Below are 15941 nucleotides of genomic sequence, written 5' to 3'. Positions count from 1 at the left end.
ACATTTTACTTGCACTGCCTGTAATGTTCTCTTCACAAACTGAACAAGGCTAAATATACATTCTATCAAATAGTTAAATGATATGGCAACACCACCACCCTTTTCTTTCTCTGGAGCAAGTTCCAAAGGCGTGTCGTGCCAACTGGGTCACGAACAATGAAACATTCCTATTACAATGAAAATAAACTATTATATGTGGAAATACTTTCTCCTCCCAGGCACCTGATCCCACCTCTGGTATATCCAGGGGTCCGTGCTTGTCCATCTCTCTATTTTGTTTGCTTATAGGAGTTATGAGATTGATCAATGTTCGTTATCTTCACCTTTCATGTGGAAGAGGGCTTCTCCTATTCGTTGTACGCAAGTTAACATCTTTTAAGTTTTATGTGTATAAGGGTATCTCACCAAATGTCACTCTAAACTTGTGAATTTTTTAAAGTTGTAACGTGTTTCCTTTTCATGTGGTCATTTCGTTTTAAAATTCATTCTCAATTAATTAAGTACTTGCACCTACGACATATATTACATGCTATATACACATTTACTCACTTATAAAATCCGGGCCAGTATGATATTTTGTTATATCTGTATTAGTTATCTAATAACATATTTTCGGTTTCCCGAAACATCGCATTTCCACCGGTTCAAATCTAATTAAAATCTAATCTATAATTAAAATCATCACTTCAAAGTATAAACTGTGGGAAAATATACTGTTGGTTGTATATTGTTTAACGTCCCTCTCAAGAATTTTTCACTCATATGGTGACATTACCATAGCTGGTGAAGGGCTGCAAAATTTAGGCCTATGCTCTGCGCTTACGACCTTTGAGCAGGGAGGGCTCGATATCTTTATCGTGTCACACCAGCTGTGACACGGGGCCTCGGTTTTTACGGTCTCGTCCAATATTGCGTGTGTACTACATAAAAACCACAAAAGATGGGTGGAGTTATTCAACTCCAAGTTTGAATTTCCAAATAGCATGTAGCTCACTACACTAAACCTTATACCCTTTATGACACTATGCCACAAGATGGTGATTTAAATGTTTTGTGAAGTTATTTGTATCGATCGATTTGTTTGTCTATCATCGTAGCTCATTGGGATGGTGAACCGCAGCTTTGGATTCACATCCGCCAGAGTCTTTTGTTCATATGTATTGAATTAATTATTTTAAAATAATGTTTTATCCTATATTTTCTGCCCTTTTGACATATATGTACTTATTATATATCATCATATCTTATATGATTAAATCAATTCGTACTGATTTAAGGAACTATTTCAGGGTGTAGTGAGCCACCTTAAATCTGTAAACAATGTTCTTCTAGAATATTTTATTATTCAACACTGGCATTCGAAAACGTTTATTGAATCTATCTCACTGGTATAATACAATTACATGACAATCAAATAAAAATATACTAGTTCATGTAATCATGTAAAAATACCAATATTTACTGCAGTAAAAAACATGTCTGTTCACTGATTACCTACTCACTTCGAAAACGATAAAACGGCTGCATTTTACCCAATCTGACTAAAGTACAGACCTATATTATTATATATATATATAATAATATAGGTCTGTACTTTAGTCAGATTGCATTTTACCTGTAAAATCTCAAAATACATTACGCAATGACAAATTCTTTGTAAGTTTTAAATGATAATACTTTCAGGCCGACTTTTGTAATGTTTAAATGATGGTATTTTTAGTACGCACTGCGTGGTATCTGCTTTGGATTTAACCTATGTGACAATCTTCTATTTATCGTACCTTCATTTTTTACGGAAACATTTCACTTCCGTGTTTCCATACAAACAGAAAGAGACGCTATTATTGTTTTTAAATGCGATTCGTTGTGTACATGTAATGCTAAACTTTCTTAGCCAGTACATAGGTTTGATAAACATAAAGTGACTGACAAACCTCCTCAAAAAACTGTTTTACGAGGTGTTCAGGAAGCTGGCCCGGCTTTTTCTCCTTGGGCTGTGGTGGCATCGCCTCGATGTTAAAACATTCTGGATAACATTCGCTGGTCATCCCGGGGTATTCAAATTCCGTAGACTCCATTTCAGACTGAGAGATGTAGGCACCAACACACGGCTGTGACCAAAATTTGTTTACACTTACAGAATATACACAGCTGAGTATTAAAGGGCGGATAACTGCATTGTGTATCGATGTATGAAGGTCAAGGTATGCACGTATTAGAGTGACGAAAAAGTATGGAGAAGCACTAGAACTGTAAACACCCAAACTCATTAAAAGGGGTACAATCGCTGTCGCCTATATTTTTCGGAGAAATAACATCAGTAGACAAAAAGAAAAATATGTTGGTTTTTTTTTGGGGTGGTGGTGGTGGTGGTGGTAGCTTTTACATGCAGCTTTAGTGTGTGAATTGGGAACATGTATAATTCTCCCCCTGTTTTATAGCCAGAGAAATTATATTTTGAAATGTTCGTTACTGTCGACGATAGCTGATTTGGTGAAATAAACGGCTTTAATAAAAAATTAACAGAGGTCAAGACAATGTCTTTTGTATTATTTTTAAATCCCATACAGCATCCGTCAGGGAAGCACAATTTCTAGTGTCACAGCCGCATTTTACGCTCAAAAGAGTGTTCATTTACTCTGTCACCGAATCGTATCATTGGCACGTACAATGAAATAAAACATTAAATACTGTGTTAGTTAGGTATTAAACTCAGTATATCAAACTTTCACGATTTACGTAGACCATCTACGCTGCTAATAATCGTCTATTTTATGTAATTTAAATTTCCATCCATATTTTAAAGCGAATTAATGGGTATGATTTGAAAAGGGAACACGAATGATTGAATATTGTTTATAAAATTGTATTAATTGCTTGGTATTATGCATCAAACAGCTATTGTAAACAATGAAATATTAATGTACGTTATGAATCATAACGAACATTTCACATTTTATGTAACTACAATTTTGGGGAAAGTGAAGATTTAGAACAACAAAAAAATGTCAAACTTGCTCAATATTGCCAATAAAGATATTAATATAGTATCAAAAGACTTGTCAGTGGTGAACAAAATTTAACAAATAAAGGGCGAGTAAAATAACCATATCTAAAACCTCTAAGCTGTTTCGCTGAAACTATAGTATCACGCTTAAGGTGTGGATTCTATATTTAATACGTAAACTGATCAAATGCAAACATAACAAAATTAGTAGAAAGGGTAGGCTAATAAGTATTTTCATAAGGGCTTTGATAAGCAGCGTCCGAAAATTGTCCTAGGATAAATGGTAACACAATCTTTCATTTCTCGGTAACGAACAAGTCATTTCAAGCAATTAAATTTCATTTTAGATTATTTTGTTATCATGAGATGGCCAAAATCACCTGCTGAAATACAGAAAGCATATCGAGAAAGAGTAAAAGCTAAGAACACCCCATCATGTCAGCTATCTCGGAGCGACAGAATACGCAGAAATTTTGAAACGTTACAGACAAAGAAAAAAAAAGAAAGAGTTCGTGCAGAAGAGGCAGCTAGAAATGAAGAACAGCATTTAGAAAACATGGATACAAGTGGGTACGAGAGTTTAGGAACACGGAATGACTTACCAGGAGGATTGATAGTTCGGATGCCTTTTAGACGGAATGGTCCCAGAAAAAGAATTGGTAGAGAATTATTTAAGATATGTAGAGAATTGACGAAAATGAAAACAGATTATGCAACACTGCAAAGGAAATACAAAACAACACTTCGAAGACTGCAACGAATGAAGCAGAAAGAAGCAAGGAAAGAACCAAGTACACCGAGAAGCAAGACAAATTTACAGATATAGGAAGTTGGTCTACATGCTGACCAAGCCAAGAAAATTAGAAAACATCTGCTCATGAGTAATGCTTTGATCGAAGAGGTAAAAATGGCAAAGGAGGTAAATAATCCAGGAAAATTAAAAGTATCAAGAAAATTTAATGTTATTGCAGGACAAATCATTAAGAAGTACAGATGTATAAGCACACTTAGTAGAAAGGTAGGATTGAACAGAAATAAAAACTTGCCCTAGCAAATACAAAGTCTATTGATTTCTCAGAACAGAAGCGGTCAAAAGAAGTGAAGCGCTATCAACATACCGTGATAAATTCATGGAGTGTGACGATAACAGCAGACATTTACCCGGCAAAGCAGACAAGATCAAAACCGGGGTGCATACAAGTACACAGACACGTGTTTTGACTGATTATTTGTCTAATTTGCATGCTAAGTTTATCAGAGAGAATCTGTCAGTAAAACTTTCTCTTGCCTCTTTCCAAAGGATACGTCCCAAGTACATTCGAACAACAGCATTCATCACATGAGATAGCTGCCTCTGCACTAAACACCACAAACATGACACGGACACTAAAAGCACTTCGTCTAGAAGGTGTCTCCGTTCCAAACAACACAGAGAAATGCTTAGAAAACACTTCTATGGAAAATATCGGTGATGCAATCAGTAACCCAGAAGTAAGCTATGATGAGTGGGGACGTGTCGTTGTTGAGGATATGGGAAAGAAAAAGATGGTTATGAAAATATTAAAAGTTGTTAAAGCAAAACAAGATTTCATGTCACACCTCGAGAGTCAGACACAGGAGTTTAGAAGCAAAGTGAAGATAATGAACCTCAGTGATCAATCTCATAACTCCTATAAGCAATACAAAATAGATATGTTAGTCCCCGAGGGTCTCTACAGCCCAGTAGCTAAGTACTTCGTTACTAGCTTGAAAATACGGATGTATATTTAATTGCTGTTACAAAATTTAGAAATTCATTTCAAAATTAAGGATTATCTCCCTCATTCATAGCTCTTATCCTTGGACGAATTTGGCTCCACTTTTTTGGCACGCTGTTTTTGGCTATATTTAGCTCTAAAACTTCATATTTATTTCGGATTTCAAAGATTTCGGTTGAGCATCACTGAAGAGACATTATTTGTCGAAATGCGCATTTGGTGCATCAAATTTGGTACCGTATAAGTTTTACATTGTCAATATGCAGATTATTCAAAACCATTTGTCATTTCAAAAACTATCCGTACATTTCCGTAACAGTGGAACGTTGATGATATATTTCAGGTATATTATATGAATATCTAAACAATCTATATAAATATGATACAGCAAAATGAGGAGATGATATGGTAACGTACATTTTTAAGTGTAAATTAAAAAAAAAAATCACCTATCTTTGAAATAACATATCTTGGAAACCATTTAATTGATGTTGAAATTATTTAGATATCACATATTTAACATAGTTACTTTGATTCTAAGGAGAGGTAAACTTCTGTTTTAAACTATGGTTTTCAAAAGTTTTATCTCGAATTTGTACCCCTTTATTGAGTTTGGTGAAACATTTATGAAATAAATGGCTCATGTGATTTTTTAAAATTATTATTTTAACCGACTTCCTGCGAAGAAATGTTTGGCGTAGATGTCTTGATTAATCGCATTACATTATTTTCGTGCATTGCATTTGAGAGTAGGGTGCTTGTCAAGAGTACGTAGGATCACCGAGGTTTCCCTGTAAATTGAAGACAAAAATCAATGTTTAGCACACAGAAGAACGGTTCGCATTTTCGACTAGCCCAGAACCGTAGGGCTAATTAATTTCTTTTTTTTAATTTGCCACCCGATGTCCTTGGGTAAATTTCTGATAGGGAACATATTATACTGTCATTGCATCTAGCGATGAATACCTACATTTCATTAGTTAGTGTTAATTAGCGTTAACACCTTACAAGTGTTAAGCTTAAGTAATCTTTCACCTTTACCACAATATTTTGCACTCATATCATGACCAATGTTCTCAAATTCCATTCTCCTGTGTATATATTTATTGTTTATTTGCATTTTCTCTTATTTTTTGACAGATATTTCATAACATGTATTACCACACACATCTGTATATTTATATTGAACTTATGTTATTACATCTCTTCAAATGTTTATTTACTTGTTAAATGTTTTCTTTCATTTTTCTTTACTTTTTCATTTTCATCTTTGTCATGCAACAAGGGCAAATGTACATTAACCATTTAGTAAACTAGAAGTGATAAAAAGAATTAGATAGGTTACATGAGGAATATGTTTTGGTTCCAGCTAATAAAGCTTGTAACAACATTGTCTTCGTAAGGCTCATTATTACAACTGTATATTAAACGAATTTGGCATTAATTCCACTTTTGGTAATCGTACTTATAGTCCAACTGCCCTTTCAAAAGACGAAATTCTTAAAAACCATGTTTCCGTTTTAGACACATTTAATATCCCAGTCAATGGGTCGGATGAATATGAGTTACCGAACCTGTACTGGATTCCTAAACTTCATAAAAACCCTTACAAAGATACATTGCTGGATCCAGTAAATGTTCTACCAAGCCCCTATCTTTGCTTCTCACAAAAATATTAACAGATGTGAAGGAGAAACTTCAAACATACTGAGCGACTACATATACCAGAAGTCGTGTAAATCAAATGTGGATTCTAAAACATTCTACAGAACTTTTCGTAAACTTGAAATCGCAAAACTTCTCAAATCAACACCATCAAAACGTATGACTTTTCAACACTTTACAAGATCATTCCTCACGATAAATAAAAGACTAGACTTTATGTCATCATAGACAATTGCTTCTTCAACAAGAATGGAAAACGCAAATATTCCTATCTAGTGATCAGTCATCCAAAAAAAAAAATACTTTGTTAAACGCCACTCTGATTCCACGCACAAGTACTCAGAAGTTGAAATATGCTGGAGGTCCTCATTGACAATATCTTCGTGGTCTTTAGTGACCGGGTCTTCAAACAGTCTGTTGGAATCCCATGGGCACGAATTGTGCTCCTTTGTTAGCTAACCTATTTTTATATTCCTATGAAGCAGAATTTAATGAAACTTCTACGTGAGAAGAAAAAATCTCTTGCTGAGGCCTTCAATTCGACATTTAGATATATCGACGACGTATTATCTATCAACAATAATTTTCATTCATGTGTCGATTCGATATATCCCCGTGAACTCGAAATAAAAGACACCACAGAGTCGTCCACTTCTGCTTCATACTTAGATATTTTATTGAAAGTAGATATTAACGGCAAACTAACAACTCATCTTTATGACAAACGGGATGATTTCAGCTTCTCCATCGTCAACTTCCTATATTTATGTAGCAATATTCCATTATCACCTACATATGGTGTTATATCTCTCAACCGATTCGATATGCTAGAGCTTGTTATGATTATGGTCAGGGTTTTTTTTAGTACCAAAGCAGGCTACTGACAAACAATTTGATGGTACAGGGTGGTCTTTGTAACGATCTAGTTATACAAATTATCATTGGGTCAAATGTTGACTGACGTGTTTCATACCGATTGTTAGGCCGTTCTTGGCACACTAATTTTGACTACGGATAACTCCGTTTACCTGGTCAATATATAAGGCTCACGGCGGGTGTGATCGGTCGACAGAGGATGTTTACTCCACTTAGGTACCTGATCCTACCTCTGGTATATCAAGGGGTCCGTGTTTGCCCAACTCTGTATTTTGTATTGCTCTATAAAATGGTCCGTATATTTTGTCTGGAATGTCAAGAAGCATTGTCACAAATGGAATTATGCTGAACTTCGTGAAATCATGATCCAGACACAGCAAAAGCCTGTTCCTCGCCAACTATGACTCTTATACCAGATCTACAGAGCACTGCAACTTTATAATGATGTTTGCCATCCATGCACATAAATGTTGCAAACTTTCAAAATTTCACAGCAAATTCTTTCAAATACCGAAAAGCAGCTGATGCATAGTGCAAGTCAAAGTGTTCTTTACTTAACTGACGACTCTGAATTGATTGTTTGGAGCGAATTAAAAAAATTATCTCAGTATTCTTGTGGGTCAACATTGTAAGAACTAAAGACAGCAGACAACAGAACACCAAAAATTAATGCCCTGTTAGACAATTGTTTTTAAGAGTCAATTTCAGTTGTGATATGGCACTAGAGGTTCCATACTCTAGTTCAAAGTGTTTTAAGGACATTTGCTTTCATTGGGGGGTGGGGTGGCCTTCGGTGTTGCATGTAATTATTGTATAAGCACAATAAAAGTATATTTCAAATTTTTTTTAAAAAACCCACAAAGATTGATGGTAAATCATCGTCGGAAATCCACGGTTGATTACGATTCGTTCCTCTCTCCATCACCCGTGGGCATTCATTCACACTGGCTCGTTCTCATGAATAAACATTTAAAAATATCGTCCAATCAAAGTAATCGGTAGTAACGGAACTCTTGTTTTTAAACGTAGCATTAACTTAACTTTGTTATCACAACAGTTGAATACCGAAATTGGGCTGAAAGCGTCTTGTTGATTGGACAAATTCGCTGAGGGTGTACGATGAGCGCCCAATCAAATTGCCTCATTAATTATTCATGAGAACGAGCGAGTAGGAATGAATGGACCGACAGGTGATGGAGAGAGGAACGAAGTGTAATCAACCGTGGGCTTCCGACGATGATGGTAAATTTAGTTTTTTTATTTTGAAGAAAAATATTTATTTTTTTTAAATTCTACCTGCTTCATCAAAATTTTGAAAATTTGGCCCGAGAAACTATTTATTCATTTTTTTGGCCTTACAATGTCATTTTCTAGTACCGCTATCAAGTAATAACCTGTATTTTTGTAGAGTTTCTTGTCAAGTGATTTTGAATTATTTCTCTGTAGTATTGCATTTTTGAGATACATGTATAGTATGTTCGAAGATAATTTTGATATCATATTGTGACCTTGAAATCTTCCGAAATATGCATACATGTATATGTTACGCTTTAAAATGGACTCATTTGCAAAAATAATCGCATCGTATGTTAGTAGTGCAAAAGCTCAGGTGCATATGTTACATATGTATAGCTAGTAATTTATTTTATATATATTATGAATATATTGATGTTTTAAAAAGTGCTGGAATTTAAAGGAGTGCGGGCAACTCCCTTACTTCGCTGACGACAAATTATATAGCACGGTTAGTTTGAGTATACACTTGCTCTTAGCATTTTCATTTAAATCAATCAATGCTGCAATGTAGTCATACAATACAGAGAGGATTTTTTTTATCTTTCTACTCATATCATTAAAAGGTCACCTTTACTTTTGCTCATTAGTAGGGTCTCTTTAGGTTTTTTTAAATTACGTGTTACATGTATTTGATAAGATGACGTCACGGGAAATTATCATGTGAGAAATATAATTATGATAGCTCGCTCGCAATTAACGTATGGGTAGTATTATTTTTGTGTTTAACCGTAGCACTTGCAATTATACTTCAGAATTTGAGGTGTAATTCAACACCAACATTATAGTACTTATCGCTGTGGAAGGCCTTACCATACTGCTTTAAATTACTGTAATAGAACTCTAAAGGTTTACGATAGCTGAGGAAATATCCCTGCATCATCAACGGAAACAAGACCTTTATTTCGATCCCAAGTCGAGTTGTTTGTGTAATATTCTTCGTGAGATCACCTTGGTATTTCATGTTAAAAATTTGCCTATGATCAGATAGATGTTTTTATCGTCACACCAAACAGCCCTTCATTCTTCTCCTCAGCCTCGAGTTCTATTGCCGTGTTACACTATAAGGATAACCTCACCTCCAGTACTCTGTATTACGAAGCTTATAATCTCCCTCACTTTGTTCGTCCGAATATAAATTAATTTTAAAATGCTGATTTCCATGAAATAAGAAACTCATGTTATCAGTATAGGATAGCAGCTTGCTAGTACTTTATTCTTTACAAACATAAACACATCATATTTTCAAATTAAACAAAGCAAAAACTGTTCATATACATTCTATTTGATACTATAATCACTGTCCGCCATACATTTTTAGTAAATGTACCTGTACATATCTAATGTACATGTATAGCACTTCAAAACTAGCGAGTGTGCTTAGAATGCCGTCCAAACACATGTTCGCCTATTTATATGCCTTAACCACGTGACCAAAGCAAAAAGCCCATTCAAAACGACCACCAAAAAACCCCGCACATAATTTTTTAATACAAAGACTTCCACTTAGTGTCTTCAACATTCACAACTTTGTACCCACGTCTATGTCACCACATGGCGTCTTAATCTTTTGTGTTTGAGTAAAATATCGAACAATCTATAATATATTATGCGATCGGGCGGATGTCATTTGTGAACACCAGGAAATAATTACGAACTTTTGTAAATAGTTACGGTGAATCAGACGATATCGATCACAAATGGGTATGTCTTAAATTATATCGATCGCATACAGTAAAAATACAGAGAAATAAAGAGAGTACAAAGCATTACTGAATGCAATCAACCATGTTATCAAGTTTTACATTTTTTGTGGGTTAGAATACATGTAATTCAACGATAACGGAATTGAAAGTAATGTGTATCTACACATGAATTTCAGGCACTGTAGAGAAAAGTACTGAAAACAACATTCGACACAAAGCCCCATCAACCTTATAAAATCAATTGACTGTAACGAAACGAAACTTGATCTGAAGGATACAGTATAAACTACTGTCTGGATAATAAAAATTGAAGTTCATTCAACCATGAAACTAAGTCTTACAAGTTTGAATAGGCCAACCGTAACAATTGTTAAAGCTGATCTGTATCTACGCATTCGGTAACTACATATCAAATTTCAGATTCCTAAGTTAAAGCATGGTGAAAAAGTCAAGAAAACTATATTCGGCACAAAGGCCAATAAATCTCGAAAAAACAAATCATTTGAGACGAAACTAAACAAAGTAGAGGTAAATGAAAAGGGAAGATAGCAATGTGGATTCAGAAGGAACAGGTCATGTGTAGACAACATCTTTTGTCTGAGAAACATCATTGATAAGCGTTTGGAATGGCGATCCTCATTGTATATTGATTTTATAGACTTTTAGAAAGAGTTTGACAGCATACTTTGGGTCACGCTGTGGAAAATAATGAAGGGATATGGAATACCAAAAAGATCATAAAAGATATGTATAACGGATTCCGATGCACAGTGAGACATGAAGGAACAATATCTGAATGGTTTCTGATAACATCTGGTGTGAGACAAGGGCGTATCATCTCACCATTCATGTTCCTTTTATGCATTGGCTGGATGATGAGACGAGTGACAGAGGAGCCTCGTTGGATTTCACTGGACATTTACAGCGAGTCTAGAGAATATAGACTTTGCAGATGACATCAGTCTATTGAGCAACACGCAACTAGAGTTGCAGGACTGGGACACCATAGGGCGAGCAGCGTAAGACAAGAGCCAATGGAGAAACCTTGTAGCCGCCTTATGTGTAGACATAAACGGTGAGGATTAAGTAAGCATCAGTGATCATTCTTATAAACCCCATGAATACAAAATTAAGAGTAGGGCAAACACGGGCCCAAAAGGTGGAATCAGGTGTCTTGGAGAAGTAAGCATCCCCTGTTGACCGTTCATTACTGACGCGAGCCCTAGATCTCGATCAGGTAAATATTTTTGCACGGTTTCGTCCAATGGTTCATAGGAATCTTGCGAATGTTCCATCATTCTAATTTCTATATTTTTCTACTGCTGTGGGGATCCGGGTTAGAATAGGTCCCCAGTGTCCCCTGTTTGTCGTAAGAGGCGACTAAATGGAGCGGTCCTTCGGATGAGACCGCAAAAACCAGCAGAAGGATAATTCGTACCCTCAAGTAGGACCCAGGGTCACCCGAAAGTAGTTTTTATATCTCGAAATAAATGTGCGTAATAATAAATACAAGTAAAACTCTTATCTGTTAGAAAAGGGTGAATATGCCTACTTTCTGCATGACTTTGTCGAAGCACAAATATTTCGGCAGGTAGACATGCTCCAATTTACGTTCTGTTATGAATCCTTTTATTAGATCTATCCATTTTTCTGTGTTTTTCTTTTGTTTAATAATTACTATTATTATTAATATTATCAATCTATATTTCTTTTCCTGACGGAGTAATGTTTTTGTTTCAATGCTTACAGATGAATACATTATATAAAACCAAAGAAATATGCTTCAGTAGGACCATATCGATGTAGGGGAATTGTTCCCAACCTGTTGATCAATGGTTCTACAAAGGTTACCCGTGGTCACCATTATAATATAATGATCAAATAATGGTTACCAAAGGTCACCCATTTATGTAATGGTCGTATAAGGTTACCAAAGGTCACCCATTGATGTAATGCTCATACAAGGGTTACCTCTGGTCACTTAATGATGTAAATGTCATATAAGGGTACATGTACCTCTAGTCATCTATTGAAGTAATGGTCATATATGGGTTACCTCTGGTCACTTATTGATATTATGGTCATATATATGTAAGGGTTTCTTCTGGTCACCCATTGATGTAAATGTCATATAAGGTTACCTCTGGTCACCCATAGATGTGAATGTCATATAAGGGTTACCTCTGGTTACTAATGATGTACATATCATATAAGTTTCTTCAGGTCACCCATTGATATAATGGTCATATAAGGGTTATCCCGTCACTTATTGATATAATGGTCATATATACATGTATGTAAGGGTTTGCTCTCGTCACCCATTGATGTAAATGTCATATAAGGGTTTCTCCTGGTCACCCTTTGATGTAATGGTCATATAAGGATTTCCTCTGGTCACCCTTTGATGTAATAGTCATATAAGGGTTTCCTCTGGTCACCCTTTGATGTAATGGTCATATAAGGATTTCTTCTGGTCACCCTTTGATGTAAATGTCATATAAGGGTTTCCTCTGGTCAGCCATGGATGCAATGGTCATGCAAGGGTTACCTCTGGTCACCGTTGACAAAATTGATAGAAATGTGTCCAGAGGTAACCGACATCTCAGAGTATGGATGACCATAGGTCACCCTTGTTTATATTGCTACTTATATTTCAAATGCATATAGCCAAGTAACAAGTGGAGTGACCACATGACTAATCTCCAATGTCCGAAATCCATATTTCCCGGTATCTCTTATACACATCTTGCAGACACGCCTTACATATGTTATATTTCCCATTTACAACAATTCTAATTAACAATTACAAAGTCAAACCATAACATAATTTAGACAAATTACCCATGAACCATCTGAAGATAAATTTGGACAACATTTACTTAGGTTTGGTAAAATTATGCCCAGTAGATAAGAAGATTTATAAACGAATAGACAAATTATCAAAAAAGCTCATTTTATTCTTTGGCTCAGGTGTGCTAAACATTTCACCTTGACACTGTTGTAGAATCATAAAATATAATCCAACGTAACATGATTTTCATGTCTGAAATCTATAGGTGACTAGAGGTCACCCTCTAGGTGCAACACTATCTTACAGTTATCTGTAAATAAATTACAAATAGATAAAAGGATGATATTCCAAGTTCAATTTCACTACATTGTATTTACCATAAGCTAGGTTCATATCACATTCTCGTATTTGGGAACATTTGAGGGATGCAGATAACAGTGAATTATCATTTTCAAAATTGGGTTATTTTTTCTTCTAAGAAATGGTGACATGCAAATGATCAACAATGACTTCCTCAATATTCATTATTAGGGGTGTAATTTTTCCTCTTTTCAAAGGAAATCCTCTGATTTGCTCAATTTTCGAAAAAGTGAAACACTCTGGATTTGATCTAAAGTGGCAGAAAATGATATTTTTCCAGGCAGGGCGAGGTGTTTTCCTCCCCTTTTGACCAGTTTCCTCTGATTTCTGAGGAATTCAGTCACATCCCTGATTTTCCTTTGGTAGTGTGCAATACAGTGTCTGCATTGTACTCTCACTTTATGTTGGGCTATTTTTATAGCGTAGTAAACTGTGTAGAAAATAGGGTGACCCGAGGTCCTATAATGGGGTGACCCTGGGTCCTATTTGAGGGTACAAATTATCCTTCTGGCAAAAACCGAGGCTTCGCGTCACAACAGATGCGGCACTTGAAAGATCCTTCCTAGATGAAAGGCCGTAAGTGTCGAGCAAAGCCTTTGTAGTCCTTTAATGGCAATGGCAAAGTCTCTATATTAGTGAAAAATTCTTGAGAGGGACGTTAAACATTATACAATCAATCATCCTATCTAGAGTATTCCAAAATAGGAGAACTATGATGACGGACATATTTTGGTCGGAAAGAGCGATTGTATAAATGAATATAAGAAATGAATGGCTGGATTTGTATTCAGATGGATGAATCCAATACTTGTACACATGTCCGGTAACCTTGAGTTCTATGTAATCAGATTATTGTCGGCATAGCCTTGTATTTGTGAACATGACTTTGTTGTTCGATATACCAGTGTGGGATTTGATAAACACGAACAACGTCAATGTGGATCGAGTACGTAGCAACCGTAAGTCATTTTTGTTGTCCTTCTTTATTTCATCTAGAATCTCGCGATCTACGCTGTAGAGCTCGTGAGTTTCTAATTAGAACTCGGGTATCACTAATTAGAATTCGTGTCTGAGTACCTTTTGTTACATTTTTTGTGTGTGTTCTCAATGCATTATATAGAGTGTCGATATATTACATTCCCAAACAATACATCAGAAGGCTTATTAATAAAGCATTTCATACATATACATGTAGATATATATTTCTAGATAGCTATACTTATGAATTAACAAATTCTGCCAATAAACTGGGAAACGCTTAGTTACTGCTTAAACCTTTTAATATTGTTTCATATACGAGATGAAGTCTGTAAGCTATAATAGAATCTTACTTGATTAATAAATATCGTAAAATTAATTAAACATTTTTTTTTAATTTTACGTGACAACTAAGGATAATGAAGTTAATCCGTTGTTTATCGATGCTTGATTTTGGTCTTATAGAAGAAATCAGTTTTCATAAGTGTGGGATAAATAAAATATTCCTGTTCGTTTCTTCCATCCGTGATTTTAGTGATGAATCAGCCTCATGGAAATTTCTAGAACGAAGCGAGGCAACATCCTACAACCAATCATACATTCTCGGGCCTCTCCAGCTAGCCGAGAAGTTGCGATTGGCTTACTACATTATCAGCAAAAACCTGTGCAGGTGTTCAGTGTTAATTATAATAGATTTGACTAGGCCCATATTTATCATTTCATGAAGATTTATAATTATATTACTTATATACATCTCATTCAACCCCAATGTTACGACTAGCTTTTTGTAATAATTTATCAACAGTTACTGATATGTACAAATACATGGATAAACACAAACATTTTTTAATTTTTGTTGAACATGTTTTTTATGACATAGATCTTGAAAGTAAATAATAAGTCGAAAACTGTCCAATATGTCAGATATCGAATGGTCCGGGACTGTTCTGGGAAGTTTGCGCCTTATAACTTAAAATACTATACCGCGATTAGGTTGTACACTACCTGACAAGGTCCAGGAAATCAGGCCACTGTTTACAATATAGCAGTTTTTCTGCTTGTCATTCTGGTGGCGGACCCAGAGGGGGTTCCGGGCGGGGGTATTAATGGTAGAACGCTCCCCCTTTCAAAGATTCCTGGATTCACCATTGCATTCATACAGTGCATGATGTTTTTGATTATTGCGTTTGACGAGAAGAAACGACGTATATTCATAATTTTACACTTAAATTATCGCACTGAACAAAAACTACCATAATATACACATTTGGAGTACTGGGTTTCAAATTTTGAAATTATGAACGACCGTTCATTTTGTCTTTGGTCACTATCGGCATAATGGATACAATTGCATTCGTAAAACCAATATCTAATTTTCAATACGGAGAGAAAATATTTATGTTACATAAGGAACATTTAATTTGGAGCTCCAAATTACTTCCTAATAATCAACAAGATTTATTTACTCTAAATGATATCAATAAATATAACATAAATAATGGTTTCAA

General features: G+C 35.3%; 1 protein-coding gene across 1 annotated transcript in view; it reads right to left on the bottom strand.

The window, feature by feature from the left end:
* LOC125681706 (uncharacterized) overlaps nt 1-2230 on the bottom strand; it is a 41346-nt gene extending 39116 nt beyond the window's left edge. Inside the window, exon 1 of the mRNA XM_048921899.2 lies at nt 1935-2230. Coding sequence (XP_048777856.2) covers nt 1935-2078 — 144 coding nt within the window. The 5' untranslated portion in view covers nt 2079-2230. The remainder of the gene's footprint in view (nt 1-1934) is intronic.
* Nucleotides 2231-15941: the final 13711 nt, after the last annotated feature.

The sequence above is a fragment of the Ostrea edulis genome, chromosome 1 (genome assembly GCF_947568905.1).
Source record: "Ostrea edulis chromosome 1, xbOstEdul1.1, whole genome shotgun sequence".
Taxonomy (NCBI): Eukaryota; Metazoa; Mollusca; class Bivalvia; order Ostreida; family Ostreidae; genus Ostrea; species Ostrea edulis.
This window is presented reverse-complemented; position numbering and strand designations above follow the sequence as displayed.